General features: G+C 36.4%; 1 protein-coding gene across 2 annotated transcripts in view; it reads left to right on the plus strand.

Annotated features, from left to right (window-relative positions):
• MOSPD2 (motile sperm domain containing 2) overlaps positions 1–23,854 on the plus strand; it is an 83,230-nt gene that overhangs the window by 22,341 nt on the left and 37,035 nt on the right. For both annotated transcript variants that reach the window (XM_043458712.1, XM_043458714.1), the window contains exons 4-8: positions 129–215; positions 1,832–1,986; positions 6,200–6,260; positions 8,896–8,934; positions 18,203–18,327. In XM_043458712.1, the coding sequence (XP_043314647.1) occupies positions 129–215; positions 1,832–1,986; positions 6,200–6,260; positions 8,896–8,934; positions 18,203–18,327 (467 nt within the window). The remainder of the gene's footprint in view (positions 1–128; positions 216–1,831; positions 1,987–6,199; positions 6,261–8,895; positions 8,935–18,202; positions 18,328–23,854) is intronic.

A 23,854-nucleotide genomic window follows, 5' to 3' on the forward strand; every position in this document is an offset into this window, starting at 1 on the left:
TTTAAAAAAAAATAGCCTTATCTTTTTCTGTATCAGAACCACTATGTAATAGTAACCTTTACGTTGTAAGTATTCTCTTTAAAAGACCTCTGAGTTAGAATTACTCATTAAAGTTTGTCACCTTTTAGACCTGACTGAAGCCTCCATTCCCAGGTGGCTGTTGGAAATTGGTGGCATTTATCTCCACGGTTATGACAAAGAAGGCAACAAGTTGTGTGAGTATATTTAATATATGTACTGGCTTTTCAGGATTTTGAGACGTCATCCATCTCAACTGAATTGATTATAGGCATAACTTTCTGTGTATGAACCACATGTCAGGTTTCCTACAGTGGGAGTGGTTAGGGCCAGGTGGACCAAGTAGTTGAATGTGCCATTTACATTATAATAAAGCAGGCTGTAAAGGCCCAAATGCCACATCCCATCACACAGCCGAAACGATGTAACTCAGAGTCATTTTCTTCTTTCTAATTTACTGATATGAAAATTCAACCCGCATCCTGATGGAGAATGTTTTTGACAGTCACTGAGGATGGCTAAATGGACTTTTTTTCTTCTCGAGTTTCCCACAGTCTTCTCCCCTTGCTTCTTCCTAAATCAGTGTGTTGAGTGAGGCGACCGGCAGCCTGCCAGTCTCCCTCATCAGTCCTCTCTCCCCTTTGCCCAGAACACAGCTCGGTTGGCACCACGGCTGGGCCTCGGCGGCCACGGCGGAGCCCCCATCCTAGGCAGTCAGCCTGCCAAAGCAGTGTGCTGCACGCTCCGTGCCCGCCTCGCACGCCCGGTCTGCGGCCTCTCGGAGCGTTTTCCTCCCAGTGCCGGCTGCTCCTGCTCAAGCTTGCTTTCCCGTTTCTCTTCTTCCACTTGGTGCCTCACAGGTGTTTCCCAGGCTTTGTTCCTTTCCTGGTCTCTTTTCCTTTCTAGCTGATGCCGCCTCCTTGGGTGATGTCAAGTACCCGGGCTCCTTCAGCCCCCATCCACCACACCGCGGTGACCCCAGGCTGGCCCCCAGGCCACATGCACATACATGGCCAGCTGCGCACCGGCTCGGCGGTTGGCGCCTTCAACACAGCACTCACACACATCCCGCCACCGCCTTCCCTGTACTGCCCAGCTCAGGTCCACAAGCCATCGACTCTTCCCTGGACAGAGCTTCACTTGAGCCCCTCCTTTGATTTCAGCAGCACTTCCTCACTTCAGTCCCAGCCCATCCCCACCCCAGGATGCAGCCTGCTGGGCCTCCCTCTCTGCCTCTTGCCGCCTCCCCTCTGTGCTGCTGCCTAGAGATGTTCGAAATAGGAAAATGAAAACACCTTAGCATTTAACGCAGAGTCCTCCGAGCCCAGCCCTGTCTCTCTGTTCAGCTACTCCTCCCACTGCTCGTCACACTTTGTCCTAGCTGCCACCACTCTCAACACACGCCACGCTCTGCCCCCACGCACGACACCCGCTTTTGCCACCATGGTGCTTCTGTCTGGGCTTTTCCTCTGGATAACATGCTTCTCTAGTGCCTTCTTTATTGTTAAGCACAGGGTAGAGTACTTGTAGGTTATTAGCAAATATTACTTGTTCACCTGTATTGTCTTTCTTCCCTTGCTTACCAAGGGGGAAAGTGTATTTTCTAAGGGGGCGGAAATGCCTGTGACTCTTTAAGAGTAAGAGAAACAAGTATACACTGTTTCTCATTTAAAAGAAGGAAGAGATGTTTTTAATCTGATAAACATAATGAAATATAAATTTAAAAATTTCAAGGGAAAGGAATGATATATGCATAAAATAGTATTAAAATGCTCTAAATATTTTTTCTTTTTATCTTATGTTCTGCTTAAAGTCTGGATCAGGGTGAAGTACCATATAAAAGACCATAAGACCATGTTGGACAAAAAGAAGCTTATTGCATTCTGGTTGGAACGGTATGCTAAGAGAGAAAATGGGAAGCCTGTTACAGTGATGTTTGACCTGTCAGAGACTGGACTGAATAGCATAGTAAGCATTTTTCATTAATTCTGAATCATTGTTTATCATGGTGTCATCCGCCTCTCCTGTCCTTCCCATCACCGGCCACTCAACCAAAGAATCCTATAAAATTGAGCTAATCAAGTCATGTTTGGAATTTATTCCCCCTGCCCAGAATTGTGATTGAAGTCAAACATGGAATAGGAGTTGCAAAAAACCTAAACCTATTTGGCATTGAAACTGTATATTTCCTAGAAATGTTCCTTGCCTGATATGCAGGATATTGGATGTCAAGGCTGGCAGGGTAATGAGTAGATGTGGTAACAGTAACTTTTCTATCAGAGCCAATATCCTCTATAGCACCTCCCCTGTGCCTGGCACAGAGGAATGCACTCCGAAAATAGGAGCACGGTGGTGGAGGCTCTCCAGCATACCATTACTGCATGCCATGATTTTGCAGTGGCAGGATGTTCATTTGTGTTTTTGCATATCCAGCACTTTGTGATTTTGTTGGAGTTTCTTGTTTGCTCCTTTAAATTCACTTTCTGTTTGATTTGGTTAGTTTTCAAACCCAGTTTTCTTCAGGTGATTCTTGCCAATCTTACAAAATAAATAAAACTTACCAGTCTTTCATTTGAGCCCTTAGTGCTGACTGCAAACCCTTCAGCAGTGATGGGGATTTGTTGTCTGTTTATTAGAGCTGTTGTCTCTAACCCTCAAACCTAGGCTAATGCTGGTGGCAGTGAAGTGGCGTTTGGGGACCCGCCTGCATCAGTGTTGAAATCTTTTTGAAAATCCATTTGGCAAAGTATGTTAATGTCGTTCAAGTGTTCGTATTCATACTCTTTGCCTGGTAATTAACTTCTGGAAATCTATTCTAAAGAAATAAACCTTGGTACAAAAAATAAACCTTTGTACATCAGAATTTTTTTTTTCAGAGTGTCATTTAAAATGGTGAAAAATTAGAAAAATGTAAATGTCAACACAGTGAAGTGGTGACTTATGGTATATCTAACTGATGGCGTATGTGTAGCTATGTACAATGCTGTTTATAAAGAATTTGCAGTAATACTGGAAAATAGCTTTTTTTTTAGATGAAAAAGGTGACAAAATTATATCATAGTGATATCTCACCCCAAAAAGGGAAACTTTAGACATTTAAAAAAAAAAGCTAGAGTTTTTTTAGGCAGTAAGCCCACATTTTTTTTCATCTTTCTGTATCTCTGAGTCATTTGCCCTTGATTCATTTTTCAATCTAGTTTCCATGTCAGTGAGTTCTAGATTACAGAGTAAATCATTTTATATCTCAAATCTAAACCAAAATGCCTAGATAAATAAATATCCCATGAAAATAAATTATGATTCTGTTATCCTTTATGTATGATAGTATTCTAATAATTAGTATTTGAATTAACCCAGAATCATAAAAAAATGTTAATGTTTTTTATTAACAAATACAGGGGCAGAGAGTTGAGCTGTCTGATAATTTTTCAAACTACTTATATTTTATTTCATTAACTTTAATTTATAAATAAGATTTATTTGCATTACTTAGTATGTAAATCATTAATATTTCCAAGTACTAGAATCTTACTGAATTATGTTTATATAGTTTATATATTTCTATGTTTATACATAATAATGTTTATATATATATAATTATATGTAATCCTCACAATTCACAAAAGGTTTAAGCTGGCCTGTAAAGATGTATACAGAATTGTAAGTCAAAAATTTTTACAATTATTTATTAGAGTTAGGCCACCAATTTGGCTTTAAGCTTGCCTGAAAGAAATGGAAACATTTAAAATTACTCAGTGGACATACTTTAAAACCTGTGTCTTAAGAGAAGTTCATCCATTCCTGATACTTGAACTAGAAGAAAAGTCTTTCATGGGTCTTCAAAGGGAAGACGTCTTACAGGATAATGAATAGCATCCTTGAAAATATCCTCACAGATTGCGGAGCAGTGGGTTTCATGGAACTTCTTTATGTAGTACCTACCAATATACGTACACCAGTGGCATCCTATTAAATCAACTTGAATTAGCAGTAATTTGGGATTTTATAAGCCAGGTGATTCAGTTAAATAAATGGTGAAAACAAGAATATTGGACAAGGACTTTTTAGGCAAAGTCTGGGGGCCACAGATCATGTACTAGGTAGTTAAATATGTAAATTTTGAATTATTCTCTTTGACTCTTACTTTACTACAGATTATTAAAACCTGTGTACAGTAGATATAATGACTAGTTATAAAAGTATTATTATATGCTAGGGTTTATTCCATAGTAAATACTTAAGGATGCTTATTTTCAGTTTATTGGAGTTAAAAGATGCTATAACTCACATGCTAGGAATAACTTTATAGACTCAGATCTCCAGGACAGCTCACCTTTTAGTAATTGATGCCTTTAAGTTTACCTGGTTGTATTTTTCATCCTACAGTCCTTACAAGATAGTTGATGAGTAAGTCATCCCATGGCCAGTGGAAACATACAAAATGAAATGATCCATGTAAATAGTATCCCTGATAATCTAATTTCATGTTGCTGTGTTCGGTGCAGTAGAACCAACAGTCAGCTATATTTCCCAGAAATTGAAGTCAATGAAGAGTATTTAAATATACACTAACAAAATTCTTATTCTTGATTCCTACATAAGAGGAATAAAGGTAGAAGTAGATCCAGCGAGCTGGTATGATCAGATTAACTGCTGTGTAAAAGATTAATAAAATATATCTTATGACTATTATGAGGTATAGAAATTAGGTTTAAAAAAGAGACATATCAGAATTTATGTACATATATATATTGCCATTCCCAGTAGTCAGGCTGTAGTCTGTATATTTGTTCTAAATAATTCTTTATTTTTTTTTAGGGTTTTTTTTTTATTTTTTCCATTTATTTTTATTAGTTGGAGGCTAATTACTTTACAATATTGTAGTGGTTTTTGCCATACATTGACATGAATCAGCCATGGATTTACATGTGTCCCCATCACCAATCCCCCCCACCTCCTCCCATCCCATCCCTCTGGGTCTTCCAGTGCACCAGCCCCCAAGCACTTGTCTCATGCATCCAACCTGGGCTGGTGATCTGTTTCACCCCTTGATAATAACATGTTTTGATGCTGTTCTCTCAAAACATCCCACCCTCGCCTTCTCCCACAGAGTCCAAAAGTCTGTTCTGTACATCTATGTCTCTTTTTCTGTTTTGCATATAGGGTTATCATTACCATCTTTCTAAATTCCATATATATGCATTAGCATACTGTATTGGTCTTTATCTTTCTGGCTTACTTCACTCTGTATAATGGGCTCCAGTTTCATCCATCTCATTAGAACTGATTCAAATGAATTCTTTTTTAATGGCTGAGTAATATTCCATGGTGTATATGTACCACAGCTTCCTTATCCATTCATCTGCTGATGGGCATCTAGGTTGCTTCCATGTCCTGGCTATTATAAACAGTGCTGCGATGAACATTGGGGTGCATGTGTCTCTTTCAGATCTGGTTTCCTCAGTGTGTATGCCCAGACGTGGGATTGCTGGGTCATATGGCAGTTCTATTTCCAGTTTTTTAAGGAATCTCCACACTGTTTTCCATAGTGGCTGTACTAGTTTGCATTCCCACCAACAGTGTAAGAGGGTTCCCTTTTCTCCACACCCTCTCCAGCATTTATTGCTTGTAGACTTTTGTATAGCAGCCATCCTGACTGGCGTGTAATGGTACCTCATTGTGGTTTTGATTTGCATTTCTCTGATAATGAGTGATGTTGTAAATAATTCTTTAATTGTTCAACAGATGTTTAGATTTTTTCTATGAGAGTTCCTTCTTAGATCCATTTTATAATGCCACATTTCCTTAGCAGCCTTCAGTATCTAACTAGTTTGAGGTAAGATGAATGATGTGTAAGCATTTCATTTCTTTAACTCGATTTTTTTTAACTTTTTATTTTGTATTGGGGTATAGCCGATTAACAAACAATGCTGTGATAGTTTCAAGTGAACAGCAAAGGGACTCAGCCATATATTTAATTCAGTTTTAAGATTGATTATTTTAAGTATGTTAATGACTTAAAAACCAAATTCTGGGAATATAGATACTTATTTTATGAGCTATTTTTAAAGAATTTAATAATTACCTCATTTTTATTTAATTGATCACCCTTAGAAATATGCAATTTAAAATCTTCTAATGTGGACATTATTCAAATTTAAATGTATATTCTTTATTTTAGGACATGGACTTTGTACGCTTTATCATCAACTGCTTTAAGGTTTATTACCCTAAATACCTCTGTAAGTAACTTTCTTGTTTATAAAAATATACTGAAACCATAGACGACAATTGTGAGCTTTATATTATTATAGCCTTTAAAACCTGAGACATTACTTTTTGGTGAAGAGCTTTAAATGTGTTAATAGAAGTTTAAGTGCATATCCTTGTAGGTACAGGAGAAAATTTTCATAAATAAATAATCACTGTCCTTTATAATCTGTGTATTTGTCATCCTGTAACACACACATACACACACATGTAGAGACATAAAAACATACATATATTTCTAAGATTGTACCATTTTTAACTAATATTTTCAACTGAGAAATTAATTTTAAGTATTATTTGGAGCTTCTTACATGCAAGAAACAGATGAGCAGTATTGATAAGTATACTGTGTGATAAGCAATACTCAAACATAAAATGCACTGCTTCTATTGATTTGATATTTTTAAATTGTTACTAAGAAAACATTTGACTAGTTGGCATTTAGATTTTGTTTTTTAATTGTGAGTCTTCTGTTAATTACCTAAATGAGGCACTCCTACATGTTATATATTCATGTTTGATTGATTAGATTTATATGATGGTTTCCCCCTGAAGAATCAAGATGCCATCCCACATAGATAGTCAAAAACTTTTAACCCCTGTAGGATGAAAGTAAAGAGACAGGAGAGATGCAACAGGGATATCAGAAAAAAATTGAGGTCTGGTTGGATACACCCCTGGCAAATTCCACAGTTGGGATCTTTTGGAACTTGTAACTCAGGTGACACTAAAGCAGGAAATCCCTAAGTCATTATATTTTTTTTTTAGGTCAAGCTTTTTTTTTTTTGGTGAGTTTTTTAAATTAAATTATTTATTTTAGTTGGAGGCTAATAACTTTACAACATTGTGGTGGTTATTGCTGACATGCTTTCACGTTAGTGTTAATGTGAAGTGAAGAGCAGACAGAAAGCATGATGGATATCAAGGATCAGTGCCACTCGTAGCCCTGTGCTCTCATGTTTTCAGAGAGAGTATTCATGAACATTTTTAGGTAAAAGGAATGTTTGGTTTGGGGAACCTGTAGGATCTGCTGTTCCTTCTGAATTCTTCCTGGATCTGGCATGTACCCTGATTCATTAAGACTTGCTGAGTGGTGCCACTCATTGGTCAGTAGGGAAACACTACCCCATATTATTAGGTTTTCTTTCTTTTATGTACAAGATGAAAGAAAAATCTCCCCTCGTTTATTGAAATATCCAAAGCAGTTTGTGAAGAGCCATTTTTTTTTTATACTTACACTTCAGTTTTTTTTTTAAAAATGGGTGAAGAGCCATTTTGAAGAGCACAAATATTATTACTACTTTATAAAATACATCTAAGATTCTTTTGAGGAAACTGTTAATAAGTTCACGGGTCTATGTGAAGATGAATTGAACACTATTATTCCAAATAACTATATAATGTATATATTCTAGCTGCATAATGCTTTGCAGACATTGAATTTTATAGAATCTTAGATTCAGTTCAGTTCAGTCACTCAGTCGTGTCCGACTCTTTGCGACCCCGTAAATCACAGCACGCCAGGCCTCCCTGTCCATCACCACCTCCCAGAGTTTACTCAAACCCATGTCCATCGAGTGAGTGATGCCATCCAGCCATCTCATTCTCTGTCGTTCCCTTCTCCTGCCCCCAATCCCTCCCAGCATCAGGGTCTTTTCCAGTGAGTCAGCTCTTCACATGAGGTGGCCAAGGTATTGGAGTTTCAGCTTCAGCATCATTCCTTCCAGTGAACACCCAGGCTTTAAAATTTGTCATGAAATGTAACTATTATTTCTTAAACTATTGAATCCAGATCTTTTGAGGCATATCTCAGATGAAGACTGAGGTATTAAGCACCAGGGTACCTGTTTCCATGTACCTTCTGCCCTACATGTACTTTACTTGTCCTACATTAATTATTCTAGGAGGTTCCCTGTTCAGAGAAGAATGAAATTGTCTTTTGATTCGTCTGAAATAGAATAAATTTTATATCAAAAGTCCCCTTTGTGAGTTCTGATTCTTTGTCACAATTGTTAATAGAGCTATTTAATATCTTCATCTAAGTATACAACTAATGTTTCTGTATACTTCGGAATTATTGGCTTCCTAGGGCTGATAATATTAAGAAAAGTTGAAACAAGTTTTGTTTCTTAAAACATGACTTACTAAAAATGAGGACAACTGTCAAGAGTGGGTTTAACAATATAATCTCTATAAAATTATAATTGAAACCATAAATTAGACATTGAAATCATTTTAAAGCTCAGTGGACTTTAGCACTAATACCACATGCCATATCCATAGTCTCCACTTACCCAGTTAACTATTTTTTGTACTTTTCTGCAAAAAACAAAAGCTATAAATGAATAAAGGAACAGGGTATTTGCCAGCGGGCAGTGATAGTGCATTTTTCATTACACATAAGCCATCCTCCTGGGTGAACCCCTCACCATTGTGAGAAGTTAGTTTACTTCTAGCACTACTCACACTTCACGGGATTAAACCTGAGTCATATATCTCAGTTTTTAGTTACATTTACGTCACTAGTTTTTTCTTGATCAGGTGTGAGTGATACTGCTATTGCAGGACTGAGTTACAGTCAATGAATTTTTTTCCCCCATCTTTCAGCAAAAATTGTGATCTTCGATATGCCTTGGATAATGAACGGTGAGTATATTACTTATACTTTCATAATACAAAATGTCCGATTCCTTTATTTCTTCCCAGTTTAGCGATATTTCTATACTTGTTTTTTAAAACAATGTTTGTATTGTGCTCAGTGTGTACTTTTAACAGGCTGGAGATGGAATAGTCAAAGGCTGTTCCTAGGCAAACTGGGCTAACATTCTGTTCCCAGACTCTGGGGACACCCTTTAGTCATGCCTAAAAACAGCTTTTAAATATTGAACCATTCAGGTAAAACTGTAGCCAGAAGCCTCAGTCGTCACCTTCAGATGAGGTATATCACAGAACGCAGGCCTTAGCTAGGTTTTCTCCTGGGCTTCAAGAGTTGAGCAAGAAAATGGGATGAATCTAATACTTACTCAAATCTCTATTGTCACATGATCCTTATGACAGTCATGATATGTTCTTTGACAAAAAAAGTTTAAACCATTGAAAAACTTTCTTTAGCAGTTTCAGTGTGGTTGTAAATTTAATGTTATTTTTAGAATGTGCATTTTCATTCGTGTTTGCCAAAGTCAGTTGTTACATAGAAAGCAGTACAGAAAAGCAATGAAATTAAAACGTGGTTCTTTGAAAAGTTCAACAAAATTAACAAAACTTTGGTTAAACTGATGAATGAAAAAAAAACCACTCAAATTATTAAAGTCAGGAATAAAAGAAGAGACATCACTGTAGACCTTAGAGAAATTTAAAGGATTGTAAGGGAATATTGTGAATAATTGCATGCCAAGAAATTAGATAACCTTGATGAAATGGACAAATTCCTAGAAAGACACAAACTATGAAAATGGACTCAAGATTCTGAATAAGTATAACAAAAGAACTTGAATTATTAATTTAAAAAATCATAAAAAATAGCCAAGACCCAAAATGGCTTCCCTAGCTGTTGTTCTTTAGCCGCTAAATCATGTCCAACTCTTTGTGACCCCATAGACTGCAGCATGCCAGCCTTCCCTGTCCTTTACAATCTCCCAGAGTTTGCTCTAACTCATGTCCATTGACTTGGTGATGCCATCCAACCATCTCATCCTCTGTCACCCCTTTCTCTTGCCCTCAATCTTTCCCACCATCGAGGTCTTTTCCAGTGAGTTGACTTTTCCCATCAGATGGCCAAAATATCGGAGCTTCAGTTTCAGCATCAGTCCCTCCAATGAATATTCAGGGTTGATCTCCTTTAGGATGGACTGGTTTGATCTCCTTGCTGTCCAAGGGACTCTCAAGAGTCTTCTCCTGTGCCACAGTTCAAAAGCATCAATTCTTCAGCACTCAGCCTTCTTTATAGTCCAACTCTCACATCCATACATGACTACTGGAAAAACCATATCTCTGACTCTATGGACCTTTGTTGGCAAAGTGATGTCTCTCCTTTTCAATATGCTGAATAGGTTTGTCATAGCTTTCTTTCCAAGGAGCAAGTGTCTTTTAATTTCATGGCTGCAGTCTCCATCCACAGTAATTTCGGAGCCCAAGAAAATAAAATCTGTCACTGCTTCCACTTTATCTCCTTCTATTTGCCATGAAGTGATTGGACAGATTCCATGGTCTTAGCTTTTTAAATGTTGAGTGTTTTTGTTTACTTAGAAAACAAGTCTTTTATTTGGCAGAGTATTTAATTTTAAATTAGTCAAATATAACCATTTGAATGTTGAGTTTTAAGCCAGCTTTTTCACTCTCTTCTTTCACCCTCATCAAGAGGCTCTTTCCTCTTTGCTTTCTGCCATAAGGGTGGTATCATCTCTATATCTGAGGTTGTTGCTATTTCTCCCAGTAATCTTGATTCCAACTTGTGATTCATCCAGCCCAGCATTTCACATGATGTACTCTGCATATAAGTTAAATAAGTAGGGTAACAATATTCATTCTTGTTATACCCCTTTTCCAATTTAAAGCAGTCTGTTGTTTTCATGTCTGATTCTAACTATTACTTCTTAACCCACTTACAGGTTTCTCACGAGGCAGGTGAGGTGATCTGGTATTCTCATCTCTTTAAGAATTTACCACAATTTGATTTGATCCACACAAAGGCTTTAGTGTAGTCAGTGAAGCCAAAGTAGATGTTTTCCTGGAATTCTCTTGCTTTTTCTATGATCAGTGGATGTTGGCAATTTGATCTCTGGTTCCCTTGCCATTTCTAAACCCAGCTTGTGCATCTGGAAGTTCTAGGTTCACGTACTGCTGAATCCTAGCTTGAAAGGTTTTGAGCATAACCTTACTAGCATATGAAATGAGCACAGTTGTATGGTAGTTTGAACATTCTTTGGTGTTGCCTTTCTTTGGGATTGGAATGAAAACTGACCTTTTCCAGTTCTGTGGCCACCAGTGAGTTTGCCAGATTTTGAGATATTGAGTGCAGCACTATAACAGCATCATCTTTTACTATTTTAGATAGCTAAGCTGTAACTCCATCACCGCCACTAGCTTTATTCTTTTGTAGTGCTTCCTGAGGCCTACTTCACACTGTGGGATGTCTGAGTCTAGGTGAGTGACCACACCATCATGGTTATCTCGGTCTTTAACACCTTTTTTGTACAGTTCTTCTGTGTATTCTTGCCACATCTTCTTAATCTCTTCTGCTTCTATTAGGTCCTTACTGTTTCTGTCCTTTATCGTGTCCATCCTTGTGTGAAATGTTCCCTTAATATCCCCAGTTTTCTTGAAGAAATCTCTGGTCTTCCCCAGTTGATTGTTTTCTTCTGTTTCTTTGCATTGTCTATTTAAGAAGGCCTTCTTATCTCTCCTTGCTATTCTCTGGAATTCTGCATTCAGTTGGGTATATCTTTCCCTTTCTCCCTTGCCTTCCTCATCTCTTCTTTCCTCAGCTATTTGTAAAGCCTCCTCATATGATCACTTGGCCTTCTTGCATTTCTTTTTCTTTGGGATGGTTTTGGTCACTGCCTTCTGTACAGTGTTACGAACCTCCATCCATAGTTCTTCAGGCACTTGCTACCAGATCTAATCCCTTGAATCTGTTCATCACCTCCACTGTATAATCATAAGGAATTTGATTTAGGTCATACCTGAATGGCTTAGTGGTTTTCCCTATTTTCCTCAAATTTAAGTCTGAATTTTGCAATAAGGAGCTCATAATCTGAGCCACAGGCAGTTCCAGGTCTTGTTTCTGTTGACTCTATAGAGCTTCTCCTCTTTGGCTGCAAAGAATATAAATCAGTCTGATTTCAGTATCGACCATTTGGTGATGTCCTTGTGTAGAGTTGTCTCTTGGGTTGTTAGAACAAGGTATTTGCTTCACTAGTAAATTCTACTAGACCTATATAGAAGAAGAAAATACCAACTCTTCTGAAACTCTTCCAGAAAATATAAAACATGTCCCAACTCATTTTATGAGGCAAGTATATCCCTAATATCAAACATCACAGGAAAAGAAAACTAGAGACTAATATTCCTTATGAATATAAATGAACCAACCCTCAAGAAAGTATTAACTAACTGAATCTAGCAAGCATGTGAATGGTATTATATGCTGTGATCAAGTGGGATTTATTTCAGGAATGCAAAGTCGGTTCAACATATGAAAATTAACCAGGTATTCAACATATTAATAAAGGAAAAAAAACACGTGATAATTTTAATAGTCACAAGAAAAATTTGAGAAAATCCACTGCACTCTCCTGATAACAGTACCCAAGAAACTAGGAATAGAAGGCAGAAAGAGTTGGAATGTCTGAATAGTTAGTGGGGATCACAGTAGTTCACACAAGACTACTCTCACTTCTGATACCAACTGTAATGCAAAGGGGTTTCCAAAACCACCCTTAGGTTTACTACGGTCACACAGAATTCACTGAAAGGTGTTATACTCAGCTATGATTTATTACTGAGAAAGGATTCAGATTAAAATCAGCCAAGGAAGAAAAACATATGGCAGAAACCAGGAAAGTATCAAATGTGAAGTGCATTACTTTCCCACCATCAGTACGTGACAAGTGCTCGTAGAGTATTGCCAACCAGGAAAGCTCACCCAAACACTGACGTTCACAGTTTTTATTGGGGCTCCATTACTTAGGCCTGACCAGTTTATCACATGGTTCATCTCAGTCTCCAGTCTCTCCAGGGGTCTACAGATACGGTGTGACCCAAAGCCCCCAAACTAAATCATATTGTTCAGTGACTCAAGCGTATAGGCAAACAAAGACACTCCAACAGACATGAAGATTACTTCTGAAAACTGAGGATAAAGGCCAGACCTTTCTTTGGGTAGAGTTAATTCTTCACAGAAGAGAATTTCCTCACCCTGATAAAGGACATCTGTGTAAAACTTCATCTTTGAAAACCCCCAGTTAGCATCATGCTTAGTAAAAGAACGGATACTTTCCCCCTAAGATCAGGAGCCAGATAAAGTTGTCAGCTCTTACCATTTAGATTGTCAGGGCACTTAGGCAAGAAAAAGAAAAGCCATCCAGATTGGAAAAGAAGTCATACTGTTCATATTTGCAACTGACATCTATATGGAAAATTTTAAGAAATACAAACCATACATACACAGAAGCCTGTTAGAACCAGTAAACAAGTTCAGCAAGGTGACCTGATGCAAAGTCAATACATGAAACCAATTGTGTCTCTATGCATTAGCAATGAATAACCCAAAATGATATTATGTAATCATTCCAGTTGTAATAGCATCACAAAGAATAAAATACTTAGAAATAAAAATAATAAAAAGTTGAAGCCTCATACGCTGAAAACTATAAAACACCACTGAAGGGAATTCAAGATCTAGGTAAATATTCATGTCTTATTCATGGATTAGAAGACCTATTAATTACCAAGATGGCAGTGCTTCAAAGTTGATTTACAGATTCAATGCAGTTTCTGTCAAAATTCCAACTGCTGCCCCCAGTTTTTTTTTTTTTAACCAGATTCGGACAAGTTTGTCCTTAAATCATATGGAGATGCAAGAGACCCAGAGTAATAAAAATAGTCTTGAGTAAGAACAGTGAAATTGAGGGACTCACACCTCTTGATTTTATTAATTTTTAAACTATTTTTGACTGATGATTTTTTTAAATTATTTTTTTATTTTTGGCTATGCTGGGTCTTCACTGCTGTCTGGGCTTTTCTCTAGTTGTGGAGAATGCGGGATACCCTTCGGTTGCAGTGTGTGAGCCTCTCATTGTGGTGACCCCTTATGTTGCAGAACACTGGCTTTAGATAAGCGGCCTTCAGTAATCATGGCACACAGGCTCAGTAGTCTCAGCTCGCAAACTCTAGAGCACTGGCTCAGTAGCTGCAGCACACGGGCCTAGTTTCTCCGTGGCATGTGGAATCCTCCCAGGCCAGAAATCGAACCTGTCTCCTCTTCATTGACAGGTGGATTCTTACCCACTGCACCAACAGGAAAGTCCATCTCTTGATTTTAAAATTCACTATAAAGCATTAAGACTTTGTGGTGTGAACATTGTAATAGAAATAAAGATCAGGAAAATAGAATTGAGAGTCCAGAAATAAATCCTAACATTTATGATTGATTTCTTGACAATGGTGCCAAGACAATTAAGTGGAGAAAGATTAGCCTTCTAAACAAATGATACTGGGACAACTGAATATCAGCATTCAAAAGAATGAAGTTGGACCTCTACCTTCCATCATCTATAAAAATGAACTCTAAATGGATCAGAGTTAAAACTATAAACCTGTTAGAAAAACCATAGGGGTAAATCAGTGTGACCTTGGAGTAGACAGTGGTTTCTTAGGTATGACCCAAAAAACACAAGCAACAAAGGAATAGATATATTGTACTTCATTAATATTGAAAACTTTTTTACCTTAAAGGACACCATCAAGAAGGTAAAAAGACAGTTCTCAGAATGGAAGAAAATATTTACAAATCAGACATCAGAAAAGGGACTTGTGAGTAGGATATATAAATGACTTTTATAATGCAACAATAAAATGACAAGTGGCCCAGTTGAAAAGGACAAAAGATTTTAATAGATATTTTGCCAAAGAAAATATTCAAATGGCTGATAAACCCATAAAAGCTGCTCAACATCATTAAAGAAATGCAAATTAAGACCAAATGAGATACTACTTCACATCTACTAGGATGGCTGTAATCAAAAATACAGAATAAACTAACAAGTGTCCATAATGATGTAGAGAATTTGGAACCCTCATACATTGTGGGTGAGAATGTTAAATAGTTCAGCCACTGGAAAAACAGTTGGCCATTCCTCAAAAAATTAAATACAGAGTTATCATGTGACCTAGAAATTTCACTCCTAGGTATATGTCCCAGAGAATTGAAAACGTGTGTCTACACAAAGAGTTCTACACAAAGGTTCATAGTAGCATTATTCATAGTAGTGAAAAGTGGAAATAATCCAAAGTTCATCAGTTGATGAATGGATAAACAAATGTTCAGTTCAGTGGCTCAGTCGTGTCTGACTCTTTGCAACCCCATGGACTGCAACAGGCCAGGCTTCCCTGTCCATCACCAACTCCTGGAGCTTGCTCCAACTTATGTCCATCGAGTTGGTGATGCCATCCAATCATCTCATCCTCTATCGTCCCCTTCTCCTCCCACCTTCAATCTTTCCTAGCATCAGGGTCTTTTCCAGTGAGTCAGTTCTTTGCATCAGGTGGCCAAAGTATTTGAGTTTCAGTTTCAGCATCAGTTCTTCCAATGAATATTCAGGACTGATTTCCTTTAGGATGAACTGGTTGGATCTCCTTGCAGTCCAAGGGACTCTCAAGAGTCTTCTCCAACACCACAGTTCAAAAGTATCAATTCTTCAGCATTCAGCTCTCTTTATAGTCCAATTCTCACATCCATACTTGACTACTGGAAAAACCATAGCTTGGACTAGAGATCTTTGTCGGCAAGTAATGTCTCTCTGCTTTTTAATATGTTGTCTAGGTTGGTTACACCTTTTCTTCCAAGGACCAAGCAGCTTTTAATTTCATGGCTGCAGTCACCATCTCAGGTGATTTTGGAGCCCAAGAAAATAAAGTCTGTCACTGTTTCCATTGTTTCCCCAGCTATTTGCCATGGAGTGATAGGACCAGATGCCATGATCTTCGTTTTTTGAATATTGAGATTTAAGCCAACTTTTTCACTCTCCTCTTTCACTTTCATCAAGAGGCTCTTTAGTTTCTCTTCACTTTCTGCCATAAGGGTGGTATCATCTGTGTATCTGAGGTTATTGATAATAACAAATGCTAATAAACAGCAAATAAACAGATGTTATATAACCATGAAATGAAAAATTATTCAGCCATAAAAAGGAATTAAATATGATACATGCTCCATTACAGATGATCCTTAAAAACATGCTGAGTGAACAAAGCTAGTAGGAAATAAAAACACATATTTATAAAAACACAGTTATAAAAATGGGCAAATCTATAAAGACAGAAACTAGATTAATGGTTGTCAGGGAGAAAGGAAGATAAGGAGAGATTGCCCATGGGTGGAGATTTCTTTTTGGATGATGAAAATGTTCCAAAATTAGATAGTGGTGATGAGTTCCACAACTCTGTGAATATACTAAAGAAAAATCATTGATGAGTATACATTAAAAAAGTGAATTTTATGGTATGTAAATTTTATCTCAATAAAAACTGTTATAAAAAGTCAGCTTTAGCACTTTAGTTACTTTCAAGTACCATAGCTTCAAACATGCCAACTCAGACTTTTTAAATTGAAATTAATGAAAATGTAAATGTTATGTAGAAAATTTTAAACATAATTAGCCAAAGTAAAAATGCAATTTTCTGAACTACTGTTTAATGTTCATTATCATGCTGTTTTATTTCCTGACTTTTTCATTGATGCTTTTGCAAATTAATTCAGGATTTCTCTTTTAATTCCATTAAAATGTGCTTAGGAAGTCATGATGGAAAGAAGGTTAAAAAGTTTATCAAAATGGCATGATAGAACAAAATTGTAGTTACTAAATAGCTGTGTTTGAGAATTTTATTCTTGGAGATTGTATAATATCGTCATAACTCTAAGCTGCAGGGCTTAGGAGAAACGCACAGAAGTTTAAGGTTAGGGTGGAAAGTCTGGGTCTGGCTCACATACATAAGGGAAGTGCTTTTTCTTTCTCTTCCTGACTTCCCATTTTAGAAGATTTTTTAGATTGGGGATTTATCAGAGAAGCATAAGGCAAATGACTCTTCCCATAGTATTGTACAGGTAGTGAATCACAATGCAGTTTGGTTCATTGTCTGGAAATCTTAGAAGTCGGGATCATTGATGGATTTGTTCACAGGCCAAAACCATAAGTTTGTTAATGAACATCAAGGTAATTTAATCCAGAATCTTCCTGGAACATTTGAAATCCATCAGGCACAGTTAAAGTATAAATGCCTACAGGGATTCAGTGCAGTTCAGTTGCTCAGTCGTGTCCAACTTTGCAGCCCCATGGACTGTAGCACTCCAGGCTTGCCTGTCCATCACCAACTCCTGGAGCTTGCTCAAACTCATGTCCATTGAGTCAGCCATCCAATCATCTCATCCTCTGTCGTCCCCTTCTCCTCCCACCTTCAATCTTTCCCAGCATCAGGGTCTTTTCCAATGAGTCAGTTCTTTACATCAGGTGGCCAAAGTATTGGAGTGTCAGCTTCAGCATCAGTCCTTCCAAAGAATATTCAGGACTGATTTCCTTTAGAATGGACTGGTTGGATCTCCTTGCAGTCCAAGGGACTCTCAAGAGCCTTCACCAACACCACAGTTCAAAAGCACCAGTTCTTCGGTGCTCAGCTTTCTTTATAGTACAACTCTCACATCCATACATGACTACTGGAAAAGCCACAGCTTTGACTAGAGACCTTTTTCAGCAAGTAATGTCTCTGCTTTTTAATATGCTAAGTTGGTCATCACTTTTCTTCCAAGGAGCAAGCATCTTTTAATTTCATGACCGCAGTCACCATCTGCAGTGATTTTGGAGCCCCAAAAAATAGTCTCTCACTGTTCCCATTGTTCCCCCATCTATCTGCCATGAAGTAATGGGACCAGATGTCATGGTCTTAGTTTTCTGAATATTAAGCTTTAAGTCAACTTTTTCACTCTCCTCTTCACTTTCATCATCAACAGGCTCTTTAGTTCTTCTTCACTTTCTGCCATAAGGGGTTAGAGAATGTGAATATAACTATCATGCCATGGAAAAATACATATTAACAGATTATAGCCCAAACTAATCTCAGAGGACCTACATTAGCACATACGGTAAGTAAATCGAGAAAGAGAATGAAAGGAATTTAATACAGTGATTGTCTTTTTCTTCAGCTGCTTTCAAAATTGTGAAAACTTGGCTTGGTCCAGAAGCAGTGAGTTTGTTGAAGTTTACGAGTAAAAATGACATCCAAGACTATGTCAGTGTGGAATACCTGCCTCCTCACATGGGTGGAACTGTAAGTACAGTACCTAAAACCTGTTTTTAAAATAAGACTGGGTCGTGACACATGAGGCTGTATTCTTTCCTCAACAGAAACAGAAAAGCAATATCTTAACATCCTAAGAAAAATTAGATACTCTAAAATAGCAACCAGAGTTATAGACATTTTTTATTAAAAATTTTGAGTTTTTAAATTATGTTTGAATAGGTCATGGTTTTATATGATTTTAAACTAAAAGATACTCAGTAAAAGTATTCAGAAACAAGTATTCGATAAAAATTCTTTGTACTGCTATGGCTACCATCCTGTTCTCCGCTTTAGTTTAATTTCTTTTTTTTTATTTCCAGGGATCTGTGTTACCTATATAAAAAACTACACTAAATATGTAATATATAAACAACTATAGTATTCATATATATATATAATTCTTTTTCCCTCACATCATGGTTTTAACCAAGTAGTGTATTTATACACTATTGTGTGAGCTGCTTTTTGCTTCACAAAATCTCTTATAAATCATTCAAAATCATTATGTGATAAGCTGTCTTATTCTTGTTCGTGGCTGCATAGTATTCCACTGTCTAGAGATGACCCATAAATTGTTTAATGAATGACTATAAATCACTTAATTGCCTTTTGATGTCACTTTAGTTTGATTTCAGTTATTTACTGTTGAACAGTTTTTAAAGTTAATATATACTATAATATTTTTTGGAAATGATCATACTACTTACAAATAAGAGACCAGGAGTAAGTAGTTATGTGTTAAATTTTTAGTACTCCGTAGCAATGAACATAATTGGATAAGGACTTTTTTTTAAAATAAACTGTTAAACCTATGGATTTTGTATGCTTTGGGTTAATTTAATTGATAATACTTCAGTTATTTGACTTTTGCAATCTACTTTGTACTGGCAAAATTACATTCAACTAGAATCAAAGGAGTAGCAAAATGAAAAGTTTTTGTGTATTGTTTTCTGTGTTTTCTTTTATTGGAAAAAAAACTTGAATTGTTAATTTTGGGGGGAAGTTATCAACCTTTTGTTTGTACAATACATCTGGAACCTATGAAAGACTGGATAAAGTATCTGAACCACAATTGACTCTCCACCAGAGTGGTGTATTATACAGAAAGTTCTCAGCAGCTTTTGACAACCAGCTAAGGATGATTTTAAGAAAAGAAAGGCAGAATAGTATGAGGTCCTTAGATAATACTTATGAACTGAGACTTAGATTTATTTTAAAAGATATAAAATATATATATCCTTATGTCTGAGACTATTTCCGGGCTATCACAACATAATCCTACAGAGAACTCCACAGCACTTCAACTCACTGCAAAAGAAACTGGATGGGATGAGGGTAACAAAAATAGAAATTTTTTCATATAGAGACATGCACAATTATTTCTTCAGCCAAACTGAACCTTAAACTGGTTATGAGTATCTTGATTCCTAGACATCTGAAAAACCAAATGAAAAGACTCTTATTACTGAATGATGGTCATTAAAGATGATTTCAAAGATGTTTCTTTTTCTTCCCCTAATATTGAATTATTTCTAATTTTTTTAACTTTTATTGTCAGTTTCAGGTGTACATCAAAATGAATGAATCAGTTGTACATATATCCATTCTGTTTCAGATTCTTTTCCCATATAGGTTATTGCAGAATGTTGAGTTCCCTGTTCTATATAGTAGGTTGTTATTAGGTTGGTGCAAAAGTAATTGCAGTTTTGCATTGTTGAACTTTGCCATTTTTTTAATATATATATTTTATTGAAGTATAGTTGACTTACAGTGTTTCAGGTGCTCAGCAAGGTGATTCAGTTATACAAATACACATATATTATTTTTGAAATTATTTTCTATCATAGGTTATTACAAGATATTGACTATAGTTCCATATGCTATACAGTAAAACTTTGTCGCTTATTGCATATCTAGTTTTTAATTAGAAATCTAGCATTCTAGTCATACTAAATCAAACAGGTGGAATCAAAATGTCATAATTTTTTAGTTAGGCAAAAATTCATAAGTTTTCTAAAATATATATATATTACACATTTACATATGTTTATACAAAAGTTTTTCTACTACACTTGATAAAGGCTTGAGAAAGAGTATCCAAAAAAACGAAGAGATGGAAAAATTAGAGAACATAAACTAAATGAAATGGGATCCCTGAATATGAAATAGAAACAAGTGAAATATACTAGATAAAACTAAAAGATCATGATATAGTCGAGTTGTTTTTAAACATGACTGCTCGTTAGAAACATATGTGGAGCTCTGGAGAGAAAAAGAAATACCTGAGCATTTGTATATTTCAAAAAGTTTCAAGATAATTCTGATATGCATCTAGATTTTAAAAAGTGATTACAGGTTTTTTCTGTTAGATCCTAGTTTTGGTGATATAAAGGTCTATTATTTTTCTGTTGACCAATCATGATACAGTGGTATTAAGTGAGTAATATAATCACAAAAGTAAAAGATGTTTATCAGTTTTCACAGTCAATAGCCAGACAAAAAATAAAAGTTAGTAACAATTGTAAGCTGTAATGGGAACATGATTAACTTAACAATATAAAATAATTACATACAATTTGGTGGGGAGGTCAAGCAGACTGATGTGGTAAGTAGAAGTGTGTACATGCACATGTTTTCATCCACCCTGCCAGTCTATGTCTTTTGGTTGGTGCATTTAATCTATTTACATTTAAAATAATATCGATATGCATGATGTTGTCAAAAGCTTTTTCTGCATCTACAAAGATAATTATGTGGTTTTTATTCTTCTGTTTGTTAATATGATATATCACACTAATTAATTGGCTTGCATTGAAGAATCCTTGCATCCCTGGGATAAATCCCAGTTGATCATGATGTATTGTTGGATTTGGTTTGCTAGTATTTTGTTGAGGATTTTTGCGTCTGTTTATCTGTGATATTGGCCTATAATTTTCTTTTTTTGTGCTTTGTCTGATTTTGATATCAGAGTGATGATAACCTTTTAGAACGTGTTTGGGAGTTTTCCTTCCTCTGCAGGAGTTTCAGAAAAATAGGTGATAAGTTTTCTCTAAATGTGAGGTATAATTCACCTTTGAAGCCATGTGGTCCTGGACTTTGTTGAGAGTTTTTAAAATCACAGTTTCAATATCACTTGTTATTGGTCTGTTCACATTTTCTAGTTTGTCCTGGTTCAGTCTTGGAAGGTTGTGCCTTTCTAAGAATTTGTCCATTTCTTCTAGATTGTCTGTTTTATTGGCATGTGTAGTAGTAGTCTCTCATGATCCTTTGTATTTCTGTGGTGCTTATAGTAATTTCTTTTTCATTTGTAATTGTACTGATTTGAGTCCTCCCTTTTTTTCATGATGAGTCTGGCTAAAAGTTTATCAATTTTGTGTATCTTTTGAAAGACCCAGCTTTTAGTTTCATTCATCTTTTCTATTGTTTTATCTCCATTTCATTTATTTCTACTCTGATCTTTATGATTTCTTTCCTTATGCTAACTTTGGAGTTTGTTCCTCTTTCTCTAGTTGCTTTAGGTGTAAGTTTAGGTTGTTTATTTGAAATTTTTCTTGTTTTCTGTGGTAAGATCATATTGCTATAAACTTCCCTCTTAGAATTGCTTTTGTTGCTTTGCATAGGTTTTAGATTGTCATGTTTTGTCATTAGTCTCTAGATATGTTTTTATTCTCTTTGATTTCTTTAGTGATCCATTGGTTTAGTAACATATTGTTTAGCCTTCACGTGATTGTATGTGTGTGTTTTTTTTCTTTACAGTTGTTACATGTAATTTAATTCTAATCTTACAGTGTTGTGGTCAGAAAAGATGCTTCATATGATTTCAGTTTTCTTAAATTTACCAAGGCCTGATCTGTGGCCCAAGATGTGATGTATTCTAGAGAATGTTCCATGTGCACTTGGGAAGAAAGTGTATCTGCTGCTTTTAGATGGAACGTTTTGTAAATATCAGTTGGGTTTATCTGGTCTAATGAGTCATTTAAGGCCTATGTTCCTTATTGAATTTCTGTCTAGATGATTTGTCCATTGGTGGAAGTGGGATGTAAAGTCCCCCATTATTTTCTGTTTATTCTCTATTTTTTGTTAAACTTTTTATTTTTTACTGGGATATAGCCAGCTAACAATATTGTGATAAGTTTCAGGTGAACAGTGAAGGGTAAAGTCTCCCATTATTGTGTTACTGTTGATTTCCCTTAGCATTTGCCTTGTATATTGAGGGTCTCTATGTTGAGTGCATATATATTTATATTGTTATATCTTCTTCTTGCATTAATCCCTCGATCATTATGTAATGTCTTTGTCTTTTATAACAGTCTTTATTTTAAAGTCTGTTTTGTCTGATATGAGTATTGCCACTCCAGCTTTCTTTTCATTTCTATTTGCGTAGAATATCTTTTTCCATCCCCTCACTTTCAGTCTGTATGTATTCCTAGGTCTGAAATGGGTCTCTTATAAACAGCATATATATGAGTCTTATTTTTGCATCCATTCAGGCAGTTTGTGTCTTTTAGTTGGAGCATTTAACCTATTTACATTTAAGGTAATTATTGATATGTATATTCTTATTGCCACTTTTTTATCTTATTGCCATTTTAAAAAATTCTTTTGAAGTTGTTTTTGTAGGTCTTTTTCCCTCCCTTTTTGTTCTCTTCTCGTGATTTAGTGTTTGTATTGCTTTTTATTTTGTGTGTGTATCTATAATGTATCTGTTGTAGTTTTTTGGTTCACATTTCGCATAATGTTTTTTAATATTATTTAGTTTTTATTGCCCTGGGTCTTCATTGCTGCTCACAGGCTTTCTCTAGTTGCAGAGAGTGCGGGCCACTCTGTAGCTTCAGCGTGCAGGCTTCTCATTGTGGTGGTTTCTCTCGTTGCAGAGCATGGGCTCTGGAGTGCACGGCTTCAATAGTTGAGGCATGTGGGCTCAATAGTTACAGCTCGTGGGCTCTAGAGCAGAGTGGTTGTGGCACATGGGCATTAGTTGCCAGAGGCATGTGGAATGTTCCTGGGCCGGGGATTGAACCTGTGTTTCCTGCATTGGCAGGCAGATTTTTATCTACTACACCACCAGGGAAGTCTTCCCATAAGGTTTTGATATAGCACTCTATCTATCTATATGTATATATATACAACATTGTTTTAAGTTGCTGTTCACTTAATTTCAAATGCATTGCCCATTTTCTGCATTTGTACTCTCCTCACAGTTGCCGGTTTTGATACCATATTTGTGTGTGGATGATTTCCTACTTTTGCTGTATGTTTACTGGTAAGCTTTCCCATGTGGATTTTCATATTTCTAGGTGTGGCCTTTTTTTTTTTTTAACACCTAAAGAAGTACCTTTAGCGTTTGTTGCAAAGCTGGTCTGGTGATGCTGAATTCGCTTAGCTTTTGCTTGTCTGTAATGCTTTTCGTTTCTTTGTGGAGTCTGAACAAGAGCCTTGCTGGTTAGAGTGTTTTTGGCTGGAGATTTTCTCCCTTTTGTCAGTTTGAATGTATCATGCTACTCTCTTCTGGCCT

The sequence above is a fragment of the Cervus canadensis genome, chromosome X (genome assembly GCF_019320065.1).
Source record: "Cervus canadensis isolate Bull #8, Minnesota chromosome X, ASM1932006v1, whole genome shotgun sequence".
NCBI classification, from domain to species: domain Eukaryota; kingdom Metazoa; phylum Chordata; class Mammalia; order Artiodactyla; family Cervidae; genus Cervus; species Cervus canadensis.